The 21,175-nt window shown below is 42.3% G+C and overlaps 2 protein-coding genes across 3 annotated transcripts in view; one reads left to right on the top strand and one right to left on the bottom strand.

Moving 5' to 3' along the window:
* mafb (v-maf avian musculoaponeurotic fibrosarcoma oncogene homolog b (paralog b)) overlaps nucleotides 1–16,753 on the top strand; it is a 51,643-nt gene extending 34,890 nt beyond the window's left edge. Inside the window, exon 3 of one of the 2 annotated variants that reach the window (XM_050073136.1) lies at nucleotides 16,616–16,753. The gene's annotated coding sequence lies outside the window, so the exon portion shown is untranslated. Of the gene's footprint in view, nucleotides 1–13,090; nucleotides 13,130–16,615 lie in introns of those variants that run through there. The other variant, XM_050073137.1, reaches the window with a different exon arrangement.
* wwox (WW domain containing oxidoreductase) overlaps nucleotides 16,562–21,175 on the bottom strand; it is a 162,357-nt gene continuing 157,743 nt past the window's right edge. The window contains exon 9 of the mRNA XM_050073135.1: nucleotides 16,562–17,996. Within this exon, the coding sequence (XP_049929092.1) occupies nucleotides 17,805–17,996 (192 nt within the window). The 3' untranslated portion in view covers nucleotides 16,562–17,804. The remainder of the gene's footprint in view (nucleotides 17,997–21,175) is intronic.

Below are 21,175 nucleotides of genomic sequence, written 5' to 3'. Positions count from 1 at the left end.
ACACACACACACACACACACACACACACACACACACACACACACACACACACACACACACACACACCTCCTTCTATAGCCTGGGGGGTCTAGCAGCTTATTATGAGTCCTTAGTGGGAGAGGGAGGAGAGAACAAGAGGCCGACTACACTTAAGTGGCAGCAGACAGTAGAGACAGAGAGATTTACTTCTCTTATTCCCGCACACAGAGATTTAAAGGAGCTCAGTCTGTGATTAAGAGAAACTACTTCTATAATACTATAATGCTTGAATGTCTGCTGGCAAATGTAACGATTAAGAGTGTGTGTGAGGTAACACTTCCTCCAGGAGGACTCGCCGTTGCAGAGCACATTAGAGGGAATCTGCACACAGTTGTAGAAATGTAGCTGTGGTTGTTTCCATTTGATGAATGCCAAATCTCTCTCCGCTCGTGTCTTTGCTCCAGTCTGCGTCCTGGCGGCTCCCTTTTCTCACCATCCTCAATCTGTCGGCAACCATGCTGAGAGTGTGAGGATGCCTCTGTGTGTGCATGTGTGTGTGTGCATGTCCATTCCCACTCTGTCAGGTTTATTTCTGTTATGTTTCTTAATTAGCTAATAAAGGTCATGGCATCTCTCAGTCAGGGGGGGGCTGGCGCATGCAAATGAGCCAGAAGGTCAGATGGATTAGTGACCGCCTCACACCGCCCAAATATGGACACGACCGTGCTGCCATACAAATACCTGCAGCCATGAAAGAGTACCAGCACACACACACACACACACACTGTTATAAACATGACTGGTTTACTCAACTGTAATGTTGTTTATAGATAAACAGTGTTCCTGTAGTGCTGGGCCAATGAGGTTACTGAGGATTTGCTCTGGCAAAATCTCAAGCTGTATTTTTAGGACTGTCCTCGCCAGAAAAAACGAAAACATTGGTCTTTGGCTGCAAAACCTCTGAGACAGAGATGTGGTGGAAATGCAGCTTCTGACTGTAATATTGAAGACCGCTGTTTCCTGGTCAACATTCTTTGTTTTTATAACCATAACCATGATCTTTCCCTAACCTTAAAGGGCTGTTCAGTTGTCATGAGTAGTAGTACTCAGTCTATAGAGACAGCTTCATAACGTTCTGTGGCTCTGAAGAGCTTTCTAGTCTGACGTCTGGGGCATGGCGTTTGGAAGACTGTTAACCAGGCAGAAAGGCTCTAATAAAAGACACTGCTGAACTAGTCTCGCTCACTGGATATAGGCTTAACACAAAACCTCTCATAGGCTGCCCATTTCAGATGGAATTCTCCTCCACTTCTGCTACCTGCGTGTCACCGATGTCAAAACCCCTATGTGAAACAGCAACAACAGTCTCCCAGCTAGCAATCTACACTCTGAAAATGGCAAGTTTTGACAAAGAGTTTGGATCATGCAGTGAAGCAGGCCGACTTGGTTTTATCAGTGAATAGTTGTGAAGACATACAAAGAAAAGAGACATCTCTGCATGTTTGTAGGGATTTAGCCATTTTATTGACAGAGCTCGCCTGCTGACATGCAAATATAACACTGTTTTGCAAGGCCACTGTCACTGCATCCTGGGCTTAGCCCTGCTCAAGATCATTGTGACTGGTTTAAAGAAATACAAATAAGCCAGAGCATTTTTCTCCCTTGGTGCAAAATTATGATGGATTCAGCCAGACCTTTCTCCAGTGCCAGCACAGTGCTAAACAAGGTGTGGGTATGTGCGATAACTATTGAACTGCATTATAAAAATAGTTGAATCCAGGGTTTCTGAAGCTTGACTTGTGCTAAGGATATTTTAGCTTGTGCCACTTCAATTTCTTTTTATTCTGTCTCCCAGCTTTGCAGTGCAGAACAAAAATCACCGGTGTTCCGATTTAACCATCATGACAACAATCATTTCCTTAGCGCAGAGCGATACATTGCAGATTTTCAACCAGCTTTGTATCATAACAATGTAGGTAGGATGTGTAAATGCACTGTGGTAAACTTCCCTCCATCTTACCAGCGCCCAGATCTCCCAGCTCAAATTTGCGGTTGTATGCCCACTACCACAGACATGAAAGCTTGAGAGAGAAAAACCCGCCCCTATCTCTCAAAGTCAGACCAAACAGTAAAACTAGGCAGTGCTGATCAAATACAAACCAAAATGCTGTTTCTGTATTGCCTATTTCTCACCTAAAATGTCTTCAGAAACATATTTTAGTGCACTGTTTAGCTGTAATACAAGAGCTTGTGTACAAAAATTGGGTGCCATACTGTTTCCTGTACTGTCAAAACAGTGGCTGAAAAAACTCAGATCCATATTTCAACTCACCGTTTAACTGCAATTCGAGGTTGTTTGTTACAAGCATGGCCACCTCTTTTTTCACATGGAAAAGCAGCCAAGCTTGCATTACGTCACCCACCATCTTGAGTGTTTATTGGTCCGGTGTGGCGCAGCACATCCTGGCAGTTGTAGGTTTTCAAGCTCTAGAGCAAAAGCAAATGCCACAGCCCTTTTTCTGTTCACTCAGGTCATGTAGCACTAATTTCAAAAGTATTTGTGTCTTTCTACTGCATAGACAGTCCAGTTTTATGAAAAGACCATGTTTCCAGCAGTGAAATAATTCTTCAGCCCTGCAGTTTTTGTGTGTGAACCTATCCAAACTTTAACCTTTAAGTTCAACTTCTGTAATGGTCATATGCATTTAAACAATGTCATTAGCAAATCCGATCAGAAAACACTCACAGGTAATTTTGGAGGACAAATGGCCTATTTAGTTGTTTAGTTTGAAGGACTTGTTGGTATTTTTAGTGGCAATCAGGCTGTTTCATTCCATTTAATATTTTTTTTATTCTCTGTATGTGTATGTTATCATTTCATCCTGATAAACAAGATAAACATGTGCTTACTGCTCTCATCTGAAAGCGTCTCTTTCGAGCGGCGGAGTGCTCTCGTGACGCTTAAGTCTTCATAACATGTGGTGCATGAATGCTTGCGTAGATAAGATAAGAGAGAAGGCACAGATGCTCCGGTGCTGACACGGCCGACGCTGTAGTGTTGCAGTGGATCTGTTACTACTCTTTAGGTCTATCACCTTTCGCAGCAGAGCTTGTCTCAGTGTCCTTTAGCCCTAAATCACCAGGCTGTCTCCATGTGTGAAAGCTCTCTCTCCCTCTCCGGGTCTATAACTCATCCTGTCTGTCTCGCTGCTCTCTCTCCCTCCACCATCTCACTCACTCTGCCTCTCCCATAACTCACTGGGTCTCTCTCCATCTCTAACCTGCTCACTCACTCCTCTCTCATAGCCATTCATGATTATATCTTTGTAACACTTCGCTCCTCTTTCGCTCTTCCTGTCTTTACCCCTCCCCTCCTCTCGTTCACCTTCTGTCCCTCTTCCCTTCTCCAAACAATTTTCGTATCCACTTTTTGACGTAGCACCGATGCTCTGAGTCATAGCAGCGCCCTCCCCTTCCTGTTGTGCATCTCCTCCAAATCCCACCATTCATCTATTTCTCTCTGGTGGGAGGTTGTCTGGCTGCCTGCCTGACTTACAGCAGGCAGAGTGATGGACAAGGGGTGAGACCCAGTGCATTACACTCCTCTGCAACACAGCACAACAGAGACCAGACAACACTGTATATAACACTGCACTGAATACCAAATGATGCACAGAGGAGGATGATAGACAAAATAAAAACTCCAGTGGAGAAGGAATGATAAACAACGCATCACTCTCGGGGAGCATCTCCGGTCTTTGAGCTCATTATGTTCATGAGCGAAGATAAACGCAGCCGCATATCAGCGTGAGTGGAAACTCTAATAGCGGAGATGTGAATTAATGCCAAACTTTCTCACACATGATGAAAACAGACGTGAGTAAGTACACCTACTATCTAGAGTCGCAGGCTGTTTGGCCCGCAGCATTAAAAGTGCAGCTGAGAGCGAGTCAAACTCTGTCAGTGCCATATCTTCAGTTCAGCAGACCTTTATAGGAGATGATAGAGAGAATGGGACTTACTTTGTTTAGATCCTTTCCTCCACCTCCTCCTCCTCCTCGGCTTCTCTTTCACTCAGTAAAGTATTTCCCCAGAATCTGGCTGTTGTTTCGAACACACGCTCCAAGCTTTAGCTGCCCTAAACTAAAAAAAAAATTCTGCAATACCTTCTCAGGAGCAAATACTCATACACAGAATAAAAAATACAAACACTGCTCGAGGAGTACAGACACAGAACAGCACATAGGACCTTTCTCTCTCTTCAGTAGTCCAGTATTTTTGCTTCTCGTCTTGACATTAGATCTGTCTGAATATTTAAATGACCCATCTCTTCCCTCATGTAATTTCTCACCCTTTCATCTTTGAATATTTCACACCCGTGACCCCGTCTGCCTTCCCTAAAGCCTTCTCTGACTTTGTCTCTCCTCTCTTTTTACCCACTCTCGCGATTTTCCAAATGCAAACATGTCTCGTGTCTTCTAAACGTCTCTGTACGCCCCCGGGGCCGCAAGATTTAGAGCCGTTTTCAGAGGAGTTTAAAAAGGTCCGATCCATAATCACCAAAAGTGCCTCTGCCATCTGTGGAATTACAATAACATGCATTTAAATGACTGAGCTCAATATCTGTTTCTGCTGTATATCACTGCCAGTCATGACTCATACTGCAGGCCCCGGCCGCGTCGCGCGCTTAGTTTCAGTTTCATGTTAATATCCTGCAGATTAAGTGGTGGGGTGACCATTGTATCACTGCGGAGCATGTTTGCTTCGTGTTTTTCCACGCAGACACAATGGAATATAATTAGTCGATAGCTGTTTTGCACTCAGGCCTCCGTTCGCCGCTAATAAATGCTAACAACAAAGAGTGAGGCCGTATGTCATTCGCTGCATTAGCCACCGTACAGTTTTGTCAGGCAGACTGCTCGCGAGTACATTACATACATTAGCAGTGCTTCCATTCTCAGTCCTCTGATTACAATAAATGCTCCCTCGCATTGTAACGATGGGCTTTACAATAATGGGCCATAAATTAATACAGTGCTCAGCAGCAAATACTATTATGCTGTTAGTGTTTACAGTATAGCCATGTATATATGGCTGAATTGGTGGATAATTACCATTCACAAAGGCAGTCACTTCAACACAACAGCCATTTACTGTCCATTTGTCACCATGTCGGGGGCGACGGAGGGGGAAGGACTGCATTCTGATCAAAGATATCAATGCCCCAAATCCTCATTGATTCGAACAAGGGATCAATAAGCGTATCACTAGCTGTGTCTTCCCGCTATTGAAACACACCAGCATTGGGCTGGATCTCTTTTCTTTAATCTTACAGAAAAGGAGGGCAGGTGTGAAAAGCTTATTAAGGTATAATTCACTGCTCTGTCTGTGTCATTTGGGCTTTGTGTTATCACTGAGATCATTCCCACACACATGGGTGTGTAGAAACCCTGAGTGAGTGGCAAGCAAGCATGTGTGTGTGTGTGTGTAAAAGGAGTATGTGTGTGTGTGTGTGTGTGTGTGTTGGGGGGGGTGCTTCCATATGAAATGTACACGAGGGTGAATCTCAGTGGTGTTAATGGCTTTTTAAATGTCAGGGAAAGTCAGGGAATGATAAAAGAGAGATCTGTTATCCACTGTCCTCATGATCACCGTGGAGCACGCCGCTGCTCTCACCTCACCGAGGAGCCTCGGTCTGTGTGTGTGTGTGTGTGTGTGTGTGTGTATGTGTAGGAGCAGGCCAACTTCCACACGTGCTGATGTCAGCATGATTTATGCACCAATCAGATTAGCTCTGAGAGAGAGAGAATGAGAGAAAGAGAGTGGGGAGGGGGCGTCAGACATTACTTGCTGGTTTATTGTCGTGTTTTTCATCTTGTATTTGAAAGAATCAGAATCGAAGGATGAATAAATATCACTTCAATTGATGCAGTTTTGTACTTGACCCAATACATGTACTATTTATGTGTTAGTATGTGTTCACTCCATACAGATGAACACAGTGAGGAGAATATTCACATGTTCACACAAAATGAGTTTGTATGTGCAGGTATTTTAAAATGCAGGAACACTAAAAATATATGATAGACTTCCTTCCTATTGCCAGTAGACTAGAGCTGTGAGCACGCTTTGCAGTAGACAAGATTTTTTTTTGTTTGTTTGTTGTGTTTTGTTCTTTCTGGTATGTCATGTTCAACATTATGGACGGGCCAGAAAACAGGTTAGTGAACAGTAGGAAGCAGCATGGTGGCCAGTGAGAATGCAGTCTCTCTTTTTAAATCTAAGTGCTGACTAAATTTGAACGGTGTTTGAGCACTGCTTGGATGGAGACAGACGATATTTTGTGGCAGCCGGTCATTTCATCTTCCCAGTAAACTAAGTGCGTCAACCCTGGTGTCATACTTCTATCACTGCCAATCAGAGCCAACCAGAGCTGGAGCCCATCAATACCCATAAATACTGCAAAGTCATTTGTCCTGGATGTGAGTGCTGACTGTAACATTTCCCATTAAATTCACAAAAGCCAGTTGTTAGTGGGCGTTGGTGGATTCTTAGTGTAGTGGAAAAGGGGCGATACTGTCGGCTACACTTCCTGCCAAACAACACTTTAAGGCTGTGCGACAAAGAATTGTCAATCACAAAATTACAAATATTTTTTCTCCTATATTGATATATATTAGGATATGGTAAAGGTAGCTTCACCCTATTTCCCTTCACCTGATTTCAAATATTATATAAAGATAAAATACCATTAGTAATAATAGTTTAATTAGACAAATATTATGTTTTTACTCTGGTGTTTATTACTGTTTTTACGACGAAATTTTCATCACCTTCTGATGGACAGTCCAGTGTTTTTCTGATGATGATTTACTTAAAAAAGATAAAGTAAAATTATAGATTAAATAGAAGGAACAGTAATAATCTGTCCTTAATAATTATGTAAATATATGTAAAATAACCAAAAGTGCAAAATCACTTCTACCTATCTATCTTACAAGATAATCAAATTGATGCTCAGTATTAGGAACTGTGTCCCACTGCTATGCATTACATCTGAAACATTTCTGCAGATGTAAAACAGAAACTTCAATCACTCACTTTGTTAGTTTCTAATTATTACACACAGTTTTTAATTTGTAAACATAATTTTGTGAAACAATAACATGATATGATTTCATTGCCACAGTACAATTTCCCTGAATGCTAATAAACATTGACTTTGATTGAGGCCAACAACACACACATAACACACGAGTCTGTCTAGATGTAGCTACAGCTCAGTCAGTGTTCCTGCTTCCAATGACAAACACACACACTCATACACACACTAACACAGAGGCAGGAAGACCTCAGATGTGAAAGACGTCACACCACAGGTTTACTCTGACTCAGATTCACCTTTTAAAGAGACAAAATCTCCTGCTTCCTCTCAGCGTCCCAAATCTCCGGTAAAATCCACATGAGCCGTGTTCTATAAAATTAACTATGTGTATGTACATGTACCTGTAAGGGTGTGTGAGTGTGTGTGTGTGTGTATGTGTGTGTGTGGTTTGCCCGGTGCCCTGGCCTGTTCTAACAGAGGGTTGAGTGATGTCACAGCAGACTGCATTTTAATAGAGAGGGAAGCAATTAGAGAGGGGACAGGGCGAGAGGTGGAGAGATGGAGGGGCTGTCTGTATGACACACAGTACGCACAGTTCACACACACATACACACACACACACACACTCATTACTAAGGATGAGTTAATTAATTGCACAGTGATTCACGGTACTTGTAATTAATCTCGTAGGTATGTGAGTGTGTTTTTGAGAGGTGACTCTTCTCCCTTCCATTTATAACACACGCACACACACACACACACACACACACACACACTGTTGCTCTCCACATGAACACACACATTTCTGCTCTTCCAGAGTTACTAACCACTCTTTCTCAAAGGTGCCTCACAAAAATACAGCATCTTCTTATTAGCCAGGTTGTTGGTGTTGTTGTTGTTGTTAATATCAGCCTAAGGTTAATTAGGCTATTACCCCATTTGTTGTACTTAAAATAATTTATTGCTGTTTGCTATAACTTCATTTATTAAAACTTACCTTACATTTCAGGTTTGTATGTTTTACTGTTTGACCTCTTTTTTTGCCTTGTGTCACCTGTCCTCTGAGCACAGGGTGCCCGTGCCAAACAGACTAAAGAACTCTACAATAACTGATGGTGGAGAGAATAATGTAACATGAGATTTTAAAAGACATTTAAAAGACGCGATGTGTGTGTATGTGTGTGTGTGTGTGAGCTTCAGTGCCCACAGGGGAGTTGTATCTCACAGAATAGACAGTAAAACAGTGGGAACTCACATTATGCAGGTAAATAAATGACAGAAATGAAGCTATGAGGTCATCAGGCTCTTTCAGTGTATTTTGGCTTTGTTTTTGTATTCGCTTAAAAGGCATTTCACCCAAACAGCCCCAATTAGGGAGAGAGACAGAGAGAAAATGCATTTATTTACCTTATAGTACGCAGTTACATCATGTCCCAGCAGAAATGGCTTTTATTCCTCCTCAGAGCTCTTAGCACATTCCTTTCTTTTTTTTTTTTTTTTTTTGGATTGGTCCAGTTGAAAAATTATGCGTATTAATCTTGGCCTCCTCTACCCATGATCCTTTGCATTTATCAGCATGAGCAGGAGTGGCGTAGCAATCACATTTGGAAATTAAACAAATAAAAAAGTTGAAGATAGCTGAGTGAGTGATGAGGCCGGCCAATTGGTCGCAGCATAAATCTCCGCCTGTCGCCACCCCACCTCTGCCTACACACATTTGGATATTGTTATGATTTTACCGTGTTTGCATATATGAGCCTAATTTATTAGAATCAAACACCATCAGGCTTATTTACAAGCAAGTTCTGGTCCGCTGCCAATAAGCCCATTAAGTGCATTGTTGGAGAGTGGTTATATGATCAAATACACAATAGTAATTGTGAGTGGAGAGAGGCCGGAGCGTTTCTCAATGAGGTGATTATCTGCGCGCAGGTTATTGTGCTATTTCAGCATGACATGTAAATCTGCATCACGCCGTCAATCACGGTCGCCGCCGTCAAAGTGAGGTGTGAAAATGACAACATTAAAGACTGATGAGGAGAAAAGAACAGAATAAGAAACTGCTGCAAGAAAAACATGAGACATGCTCCATATTTGTGTTTGGGTGAGAGAAATACAAAGATTATGTTTGTGTTTGGTTCTTTTGCTGAGAGAATACAACCTTAACAGCTCCAGATGACCCCGGTTAGAGACAGAAGAGGACATGAAACACTCTCACTTCTCTTTCCCTCCATCTTTCTTCCTATTACTCCTTCCATCGACATTCTTCTCCATCTCTCTCCTTGTGCTCTCTGTCAAGGTAGAGGCCCACATTTTTCATACAGCTGTGCATTTTAATGCTCCACATGAACAACCCCAATTCCAAAAAAGTTAGGACACTGTGTAAAAACAGAAAGCAATAATTTGTAAATCCTTATCAACATACAGTGGGGAAAAAAAGATGTACTCAGGACATCTTTTTTTTTTTTTCATCACAGGTATTTCCAACGCACCAATTTACACGAAATTCAGACCAGACATTGGTATTAACTCAATAAAAAAGCACTAATAAAGAAATCTCAACATTTCAATTCATAAAATCATGTGCAATAAAGTGGAATGACACAGGAAAATATATTGAACATCCTTACTCAGATTTATTTAATACTTGGACAAGCCCTAATGTCTCACAGTGTTCAGATAGGATTTTAGTCCATTCTTCCACACAGACAGTCTTTAAATCTTGGAGGTTTTGGGGGTCCAGCTTGTGAATCTTGAGAAGAAATTTCACTTTTAAAAATTAACAGTTGGGGTGTCAGTGGTTTAGTGGTTAGAGCAGGCATCCATGTTCCAAGTTCCATCCTTGCTGCAGCAGCCCGGGTTTGATTCCCGCTTGCATCCCCCAGCTGCATGTCATTACCCCTCTCTCTCTCCCCCCTTCACACTTTGCTGTCCTATCCATTAAAGGCAAAAGGCCCCAAATAAAAATCTTAAAAGATAAATGAATAAATTAACTGTTAGTGTCCTCAGTTTCCAAACACTTACTGAGTACTGCTAAAAGAAAAGGTGATGTAACACAGCAGTAGATATGCCTCCGTCCCAAATTTTTTGGAACGTGGTGTGGGCATCAAATTCAGAACAAGTTTATATTCACAAAAAAGTATAAGATTTATCAGTTTGAACATTAAATATCTTGTCTTTGTGCTGTATTCAATTGAATATACTTTAAAACTTCAATTTAAAGGCTTTAGTCCCAATAAAACGCCTAGTCCCTTTACTAGCCCGTTTTTAAAAAATAAATGCCTGTCTTTAGACAGTTTATTTAGACGCCTGGTCTGGTTGCCAAGCAGTTCATTTTTTTAATAGAAGTTCTACGGATGTATAAAACCGCATTGTTGTATCAAAGGAATTAAAGTTGAGAGTATTGTTTTAACAGGATGAAGTGGTGTTGTGTCGGTATGCCAGATGCCGTGATCCTCGAGTGCTGTAACTCACTCTGTCTGATGCGCTCTGTCGAAGCTAGATCAAATAAATGATTCATAATTTATATATTATCTGAAGCCTAATTTTTATATAAGTAATATTCATAAAACAACTTGATTGAGTTTCCTGATCTTTGCTGAGCAGTAGTTTTGTGTGAAAGGATTTAAAGGCCTGTCCCATGATTTAAGCAAATAATAGCCCGGGCTATTAATTGGAGTTTTACCGTATGTCAAAGAATTTGCAAATAATTACTTTCTGTTTTTATTTACGTTTTACACAGTGTCCCAACTTAGAATCAGGGTTGTATTTGAGCTGCATGGAGTGTGTGTATTCTGAGTAGGGCTGGCTCTATTCTATTTATGTACTGACCAAAAAGATTGTGTGACTCTGACTATTGAAAACTGTCAAGCACTGAAAGCACTTGCTCAGATTGGTGATGTTGTTTACTATCAGATTGTTCCTGATTTTAGCCAGTTTTACTCTGTTCAATATAGACGCTTTTGTGAGACATTTAACATTTGATAAGTTTTGGCTTCTTTTTCTAAAAGGGTTTAGTAGAGAAACATCTTTATCTTTTACCACGTTGGCACTAAAACTCTGGTAATACATCGGTACAAGTATTGTAAACATTCAAACGATACCATAGCCCACATTTTAAGGACTACTAAGTAGCTCCCAGTCATGTAAACACACCTACAGTACGGCTGCATACAGCCAGGAGCCTCTCTTGTGCATCCACTATATTTTACCACTTACCATGCACTCACTTTAGACCTGCAGCCTTCAAGAAATCATACAGACATGCCCATGACTACACACACACACACACACACACACACACACACACACACACACACACACACACACACACACACACACACATACATACACCGACTGACAAAAAGGAGACAGAGAGAACAGGGGTCCGGGGCTAAGTAAGCGGTGCACCAGGTTATGCGTCATTTACCGCAGCTCAATAACAACCTTTCTCTCCGCCCGACACACCTGGTCACACAAAATGACACTCGCTGTCCTCTGAGAACACACACACACACACACACACACACACACAACATATCTCCTTTCACCCTATGGTGGCCTTAACCAGACACATTACATCCCCACTCTACTATCTGCTTGTGACAGATGTATTTATGTAATGGTTTTGATAGGTATTGATTCACACGGCGGAGCCAGTTAAGAAACAGAGAAAAATGAGATTTCAAAATCAACATGGCTGAGGGTGTGGATGCGCGTGTGTGTGTGTGTGTGTGTGTGTGTATGTGGTGGAGATGACGCCAAACAAGAAAACGAGAGACGCAGAGAGAAAAGGTGAGAGAGAAAAAGAAGTGTGTGAGAGACGTTTAGAATAAGCTCAGGTGGAAACACATTTGATTTACAAAAGGGTGATGGGACAGGCTGAGAACATGCATGAACTGTGTGTGTGTGAGAGAGAGAGAGTGTGTGTGTGTTTGGACTGGCATGATCACATGTGTGTGACCTTGGCTTGGCCCGGTGGTAAAGTGGGGCGTCAAGAGAGTCAGTGTGAGAGCAGCCAAGCGTTCTCCCTCAGATTAGCGGGCTTTATTACTGCCACCAACCACTGGCCTGACAAATCCTCTTATTTCATTTTACCTTCCTTTACCTCTGCCTTGCTCTTTCTCTTTTCCTCACTCTTTTATTCCCCTTAAACCTCCCTCCCCCTCTCTTCTCCCGACTCTGCGGTAGCTTTGCATGCTCCACCTTACACCCCACCTGGCTCACTCTCAGTTTTCCCTCACAGCGTAACAGCCCTATTTTCTGTTTCCTCAGTTTTTTCTCCTCATCGTCTTTCCATCTTCCGTACCTATACAGCTCTTTTTTCCTACCTTCCTCGACTCCACCTCTTGCTCCACTCCTCTCTATCTCCCCCCCTCCTCTCCCTCCCTCTCTATAGTGTGATGAATCTGTAGACAGGGGCTAATAATTGTACTTCAGCCCAAGTGCTCATTTTTCTTTGTGTTTGAAAGCTGTGACAGGCAGGAGCTCTTTTTTCTCTACCCCCCCCTCGTCCCTCCTCTTTCTCCCTCTCACTCTCTCTCTCTCTTTTCTTTCTATCCTCACACAATGGGTGAGTAAAATAACTCAGGGTTTACAAGGTCATGCTGTCTAGCGGTGAGGACACGCTGGGGATTTGGGGCTGGAAGGATTTCCTCAAAGGTGCCGTGTTGAGACTTCAATAAAAACAGAGAAAGTTATAGATTGCACAAGCAGATCTGCAGGGGGAAATAAGTGCATTTGATAGTGAACAGGCTCACTGAATCACTAGCTATCTGGATCCAAATGTTATCAATGCTGCCTCAAAGAATCTTTATAAATGCAAGACTGAAGCGGAGAGGAACGTCTGCTTTGTTGCATGTGCCAACAACTCCAGCATCTTCGTGTTATACAACTTTAATCATTTGCAAAGAGAGGACTACTTAAAATGCGATACTTCCTGTCATATAAAACATACACATATTATTTGCAGTCTGTTTCTGAGCAGTGTGTCTTCTTCTATTTTAGTGCTACTGGTTCGTTACATCTCAGCGAGAAATGCATGCGGCACAGCGAGACGGGGCAGCCCTGCAGCACTGTTTACCTCCAAAGCCTCATGCACACACACTATAGTGGTTTTGTTGTTGTAAAAGTGAATTAAAATTGCATTTTCAAAAATCTGCAAAACAAGACATAAAATAAAGAGATTTTACTTTGACCAGCAGACGTTTCCTTTTTATTAAAATGTACTAATTAAGTACAAAGGGAGTCTGGGGGAATCATCAGCTAATTTTTCTTTCTGCAATTACTAAAAAATAGATAATCTCAGGCTCCATCCTAAAAAAGCTGTGTGCAAGCAAAGCACATGTGCAAGATATTGCAGGGAAATAATGTTTCCATCGACTCCACAGTAATACTTTATGAAAATTGATCAACAGTTTTAATCACAATATCATCCTCAAAAGAGAGAGGTGGAACGAGAGCGCTGGGGAGGGAGGAGGACAGAGAGCAAGACTTTATTGCCTGCTGTAGTTAGATGGTAAATTTCCTCCTGGCAGATATTTATTGAGTTAGTTGAGTCTAGAGAGAGCTTTAACATTGATTGTGATCATTAAATATATCCGCTTGAAATGGCAACATGGCATTCCCTCAGTCAATGGAGCCAATAGGAGTAGAACAAAGGCATAATCAAATCAATCCTCTCATAATTATTCTTTGAGAGGTGAAATTAATCACAAGAAGAAATAAAAACAATAATGGAAAATGAAATGGTCAGTCGTAAACAATTACGGCCCAAATTGAAATAAACTCAGTGAAGGGGAAAAAAAATCAACTGTAAATCCAACTAATTAAAATAACATTCTAATGTATATTGGTTATTTGGTTTGCACAGGCTTTCGGTTATTATATTGTCTTGTACTGTTATTATAAGAGAGAGATAAAGTGACAGAAATAAAGAGAGAGGATGAAAAAGTGTGTGTGTGTGTGTGTGTGCGGGGCCTTGAGTGTGGGGTCAAGGGATCAAGGTCCTACTCTTGTGAGAGCCGTGCTTCTTTCTCCTCCCTGCTCGCTGAGAGGAAGTGTAGCTTATTGATTAGCTATCAGATGATTCCGATAGGGCCTGATCGATAGGACTTTGTATGAAAGCCAGGCAGGGCCCTCCCTCTTCACTCAGGCACACACCCATGGATCGGCCACTGCAGTGCACAGCAGCACGGACATCTGGTTGTTTGTTTGTTCGCCTGGAGATCCTCCTTTGTGTCTTCGAGTCCGCCCCTCCAATCGAAGGCTTCCTCAAACGCTCTGTCTGTTTTTTCGGTTTTCTATAGCTCCAGTTTCATAGAGCTGTCATTGATAAGCTAAACCTGTGAGCTTGGCTAAGCATGATGCCTTCATCATTAGCAGCTTCCTTAAGCAGGGAGGTGCAAGAGAGGGGGCAAACATTACAGATGCATCAGGTGTGGAGTTACCCTCTTTAGGATCATCACAGACTCTGCAATCAAATAACTATCTCAAGAAGTTATTTCTTCAAGTATTTCTTTGAATAAAATGATATTTCAACAGCAGTAAAGTGCAACACAACCCAGGAGTCAGACCCAACGAGCAGAGGCGTTGTAGTGGGGGTAAAAGTGGGACTGATTACCCAGGGCTCCAATGGGAGGGGGTGCTCCAAAAGCCTGGGATGAAAAGTTTGGTTTTGTTTGAATTTTTTTGTTTCTAAGTAATTAGTGCCATAACTATATTAAAACTGGCTGAATAAATGAGTTGAGAGGCTGAACTTTGTATAAAAAATGGTGGAAGCTCTCTGAGGCCCCTCTCACCCCTGAAAGGTGCAAAATGGTTTAGTCCACCCCTGCTCCAGGATTCATCTGTAAATGCAGCAAAAGCCAAGTGAGTGAGTGCTTCAGCTGCTGGAGCTTCAACATACACTGTCATGTCTTTCCCCATAGAAGGGAAATTTGGGCTTCAAAAGGGGAAAGAAAGAGAGAAAGAAAGAAAGACAGAGAGAAAGAAAGAAAACTGATTCTGTTAAAAAAAAAAAAAAAAAAAAATTAAAAGTTGCGTGAGACATTGATCAAGGGAGGAAAGGCATGGGGCCCACAGACTGCTTATGCATAGGGCCCAGAATTTGGTGCTACACCCCTGCCAACAAAACAGACCAGGGGTCTCACTTATAAACACTCTGTACACACAAAACAAGGCCTGAAAGAGGCGTACGCCATTTCCCACGCAAAATTTGTGACCCGAAAATATTTTTTTGGCATTTTTGGCTTTTGTTCGTACGTACATTTTATGTACACATATGTACACATTGTTTTATATATCAGACCCTAGATGAGGCAGGAATTGTCTTTTAGTCTGTCCAGTGGTGGCACTACCAAAAAGGAAGTCTGCAATTGGAAACAATAAACCCAGCAAGCGGACTAACTAAAACAAGTCACTGGGGTCAGAGAACAAGCAGAGGGAAACTAGACAGCTGACACGCTAAACACTTAATAACTGGGAAATATGTCTGTTCAAAGCTGGACCAGGCTGACACTGTGGAAGGGAACAGTGTTGTCTCGCACAGAGGCTCGTGTCAGGAAGAAAAAAAAAATGCTTTGACTATAACTGATAAACAAAAAGGCAAACTCCCACGAGAGCCAATTTTTTTCTTGGGATTGAAGTATGAATGATCAGCACCACGGACAGCGGCCGGAAGAAACCTTGGTATTAACATTTTTAACACTGTAGCAGTGGTGTAGCAAACATTGCTGTTTGCTCCTATTTAGCATGACTGTGGCAAAATCACTCTGGGGTCACAGCACCGCACTGCACTTTTATAAAATCTGCTTGTTTTCTCACTCCTCACTGGGTACATACCAGACACTGACTGCTCTTGCAGAGGGTGTGTATGAGTGTGTGTTGTATCTCTGTTCCAGGTGTGTTCTGTGCTGTGAAAGGACAGCGATAAGACACCTGTACTCTGGGTGCAGTTACAGATTATAACAGGGCAGGACATCGGTATCAGTTTCTGGGTAGGCCATGGCCGTGTAAAAGCACAGCGTGTTTCTGACTGAAGTGTGAGTGTGTGTTCTGTAACTGTGTCGGCATAAAAGGGACAGAAAGAGACTGTATAGGGAGGAAAAGAGATGGAAAAAGCAGCCGTGGTGTAACTCTGTATGTTTGAGTTTGTGTGTGGGCCGAGAAGAGTTTTCTGCTTTTCTGATTGGAGTAGTGATGTATGAGGCAGCTGGTGATCCACAGCTGGTTGATCTGTCCTTTGCACCCGGGTCAGCATATGAACAAAGCAGAAAAATTGAATTAAATGTATCATCAAACACACTGTGTAACATTAATGCTTTCTTAATACACACTGAATACATTTTCTCCTCAGGAACAGTTGTGCTTAGACTTCAGTGTTGCTCACTTGTCAGCTCCCTACACAAATATCTCCCCCTAATGGCCTCCAAATGAATGGACCTCCACTTTTGTGTCTGAAAGGATTTCACACACGTGTTACTGTAAAACAGACTTTTATTAAATGTTCTCTCTCATTTGTTTTTCTTACAGATATCATGACACTGGAATGCTGATGTTTCAAGAGCGACCTACGGCACCCAGACTGCCATAAAGCACAATGTCTCAAAAGCGTCCCAACAGCGGCTTCAGGGCACCCAATCCACAGCAAACCCAAAGCCAGAGTTCAATAATAAAACAATGATGATAAAACAAACAAACAAACAAAAAACAGGGGACTGAAATCGCTCACATTCTTCTACTCCAACAACAAGGGAAGATACAGAAATTAAAGGTCCTGGACTCTGGAAATAAGATTCACCACCATCTGTATTTGCTATTCAAATGGACACAGATCACCCAACAAATACCTCCAAATTGTAATTTAGATTTACCAGAGTATAGATTATCAATACGTAGCTTGAGTCAAATAGCAAACAGAAAAAAATATGATGTCCATACCCCTTTAGCACATACCCAGAAATCAGGATATTGTAAATACTGTACAGAAAACTAATAGGGACATTGATAAGAAATAAAATTATTGCAGAATAATGTATATAGCCATAAGAATCATACCTCTAGTGTGTTTATATACCCATGAGTGTCACATGCCCATTACTCCTTATTTCTTCTATGCCCAAAAAGATTTAGCACAACGATTAACCAACTCTGTATCTCAATAGGAAACATCCACATCTATGTAGAACTAGACAAGAGGACACTGAATTAAATTGGGAAGACACAATATTTGCCATATAGTACACTATTGCTGGGAACAGATGCATATGCCATAGAGTGTATGCTTAATAGGTAACCCTGTACTGTTAGCAACACAGGTCATCTGCTTCTTTGAACTTTGCTCTTTTAAATAGACAGTCGTGAAATGGAGAAGACTTCAGAGAGTTATAAAAACAGACAAACTTCCCTGAATTCCTCCCAAATCTTCTCCCGTCCCCTCCCTCCCATTGTAAACTACCACAGTGGAGCTGAACACAACTCAAACTTTAATTTATTCAATAGAGTGTATATGAACCCCTCCTGTACTGTATATGTAGTGTGTTTTAGCCCCCGTAGTGACGTGACATATCCAGATGGACTTCCGTGGTTTGGCAGCTCTCTTGTAATGTGCAGTCAGAGGACAGTTACCTTTTATTCCAGTCATACCTACATGGACATCTCTGTGACACACCATCCTTCCTCTTTACTTCCTGTTTGGCTAGTCCACCTCCTCCTCTGTTCATCAGAGGGCCTGTATGCCTGCTGACCTCTCTGCGACCAGGCGCTCGCTCAGCTCCCACAGGCTGGCAGCGCTGCTCTGGTCCAGGGCCTGGCTGGACGGCTGGCAGCGGAAGCAGTTGTTGAAGTACATACCGCCTAACCCCTCCAGCTCCGGAGCTACAGCACAGTACACCGTGGTGGCCGCCCCCTGTTGCTGTGGACAGAGAAACACAGAGAGAACGAGATACGAGTTCAGTGGGCGAGTCGTGAGACTGAGACAACGAGAAGGCATCAGCCTGCAGGAGGAGACAAAATGCAGAGAGCCCATTTACTGACTCAGACAGTAGGACGTGTCCTGGTTGGAGAAAAAGAGAGGACGAACAGCGGACACCNACACACACACACACACACACACACACACACACACACACACACACACACACAGAAAAGAGACAGCAGGACAGAGTGTCAACAGGAAAAAAAAAAAAAGACTCCACACGCTGTCTCTCCCCTCTCCCTGCAGCCCATGATGACTGGGTCATATTACCATGGGAACGGCATAACCCCTTACTGTACATATATTTATATACATATATTTATTTATTTATTTCTCTACCCGGTGTGTACAGGACCTCTGGCTATATGGGACCATGAGAATGCTACAGATGTACAGACTCACAGTGGAGAATGTGAGAACATGAAAATGACACCAGCTCCTGTCTGGATGGGAATCACCAGGGAAACTACAGTTTTTATGTATAGTGTAAAAGAGCAGGTTTTAATGTCGTGGTTATGAATATGTATATTTTCACATGATGTGTATATGGGTTCAGCCAGGCTTTCAAAAGTGAGAATAAGTATTGGGAATCATGCAAGAAACAAATATGTACCTACGTGTTTGAATCAGAAGTTGGTTTGTTATAGATGTACAATACACACACACACACACACACACACACACACACCACAAGGCTTTCCCTCCGACTCTTTCTCAGTAAGTCCGCTCTCATTTTTTAGTTTAAATCTGAAGATCACTCAAGTCTCAACCCCGAAATTGACTCATGTTTCATGTCGTCTCAAGCCAAGACGCACTGTGAAAGTAAAACAGTATTTGGATGCAACCTGCTAAGTTCTCTAATACACCCTGTCCCATCAGTCAGTAATTAGTAGGGATATTCTTGGAGGAGGGAGATTTCTGTGACATTTGAAAATGAAAGTTGAAATTGCAGCAGAATAAACACGTCAGAGAGAATTACACACATAACCCAACTGCTCAAAGAGGGATCTTTCATGTTGCAGCTCCGGCTAAAAGCTGCTGTGACAGCTTCCCCGCAAACTCCGGGGCTGGAGACGACTTCTATACGGCCACATGAAATGGCTCGCCTCTTTATCTCCCAATGAGAGGCGGCGAGAGCGAGATGGGGGGCAGAGAGAGTGAGAGGGAACACTGATGTGGAGGCTGAGGACTAATGTTTAGCACAGAGCACTGGCACACAGTGAGACAACCCTGTATACGCTGTAGTCAAACATGGGCAAGACACACAAACATACACGCATGCATAATGGAGCCACATTACATGCCAACTGTTTGAACAGCTTCCTAAAGCAGCTGTGAGACAAACACACATGAAGTGGAAAGATCCATTGAGGTCTAAAGCATTTATACTTTCACATGCAAGTACAAAAATATGCACATAAATGCAAATGCTACGAATGAAATACACACACCAACCGGAATCCAAGAAACATTTTTTTTCTCATCAACACACACACACACACGCACACACACAACCCCCTCTAAGCTCTAAGTAAACTTCCGCCAGGAGGAGCCCTGGTGTGTAACGTCGCAGCAGCAGATTGAGTGTGTTTGAAGTGCAGTGTGATGAGAGAGCTGGTAAACAGCAGATGAAAAGGCAGCATCTCTCTGTGTGCCGCTGTCTGTCTCACCTGCCAGTGGGGCGATAACTTCATCCACATCACATGTCGCTATATCAAAGACAGACAAATGCCAAGCAGTGTCTCTGAGTTGCAGGTTCACACACGCTCAGTTTAACTCATCTCCCTCGCTTAGGGCATCTGATTTAGCTCGTCTGAAAGCTAAATGCCTTTTAAACTCCACTGAAGATTTCACTGCTGCATGCTCTGACTCGCTGACGCCCCCTTGAACTTGGCTGACTTTCAAAGCAGTTTGTTTGTGACCAGTTACCAAACACTGGTCCTGCTGCAAGTAGAAATATTGATAAAAAAACTTTCACTCTCATAATCCAGATTTACACGGCTGACTTCTTAATGATGTCTCCAGTTTTTTTTTTTTCCTAGAAAAGTCTGTACTACTGTTTCTATGCTTGCTGCTACAGTCCAGTTAGCAGAGCATGGAGCAGCAGTGCATTGACTGTTTGTGCTGTGTGTCCAGCAATGTGCTATCTTATTGGTGTTTAGCTCATCCCCCTTACCACTTGACCCTGTGACCTCTGTAGAAGATAAGGCTGATGAGATTAGGCATTAACATGCTCAACCACCCACCACAGCCATCTATCATTGTGTGTGTGTGTGTGTGTGTGTTTGCAGATAGGAGGAAAGGGGTGTGTAAGGTAGCGAGAAAGAGACCAAGAGGGGGTGTGCAGCAACCTCGATACACTCACATTACACAATTACGCATACGGTATTCATACGTGCATGCCTGGACACAAGCATGCGCCTGCACACGAGCACGAACAGATACGCAAATAAACATTTGGGACAATCTACACAAAGGTGACATCACTGAACCAGTGTGCATCATACACATCTGTGGTGTTGACAGCCATTTCTAACCCATGTGAAACTGTAGATTATGCCTGTAAATTTAGCTGTCTACAAGCTGATGGATTTTGCTGTGTGTCTTTCTATCTTCTGCAACTAAATGTGAATCATTACCTTGTGTACAGTAGTTTTCAGAGAAACATCTGTGGTGTTTTAGAGTTGTTCTCTACTACCCAGAGCTGGAGACTTTGACTCGCCTGACAGCTGGACTTGACACGAGACTTGAAAACAAAACTAGAACAGTTCTGACTGGACAACATAAAAAAATATACCGCAATTTGCCATCTTGCAGGTTACTGCAAAAGGTTTTGTAGATGTAGTAAAAAAAAAATTAAAAAAAAGTGCATTTACTAAATCATTGTGATTAAATTGTCGAGTTGACCTGCCTATTGCTGTGCAATTGGCCTGTTCAAAATGCCAGTCACATGGATCCATCTACGTACATTTATAGCCATTTATTATAGTTCTTTAAAAGCTCTAATACATTGCCTTGAGAGGACTTGGCCTCAGCTATGTAAAAAGATTTGACTAGTGCCGCCATGTCATTAGTGAGGACAGTCTTTACAGTTTTCTGATATCAATGGCGGTATC

The sequence above is a fragment of the Epinephelus moara genome, chromosome 20, assembly GCF_006386435.1.
Source record: "Epinephelus moara isolate mb chromosome 20, YSFRI_EMoa_1.0, whole genome shotgun sequence".
In the NCBI taxonomy this organism is placed as follows: Eukaryota; Metazoa; Chordata; class Actinopteri; order Perciformes; family Serranidae; genus Epinephelus; species Epinephelus moara.
Note: the sequence above shows the minus strand (reverse complement) of the source record. Positions and strands in the feature narration are given on the sequence as shown.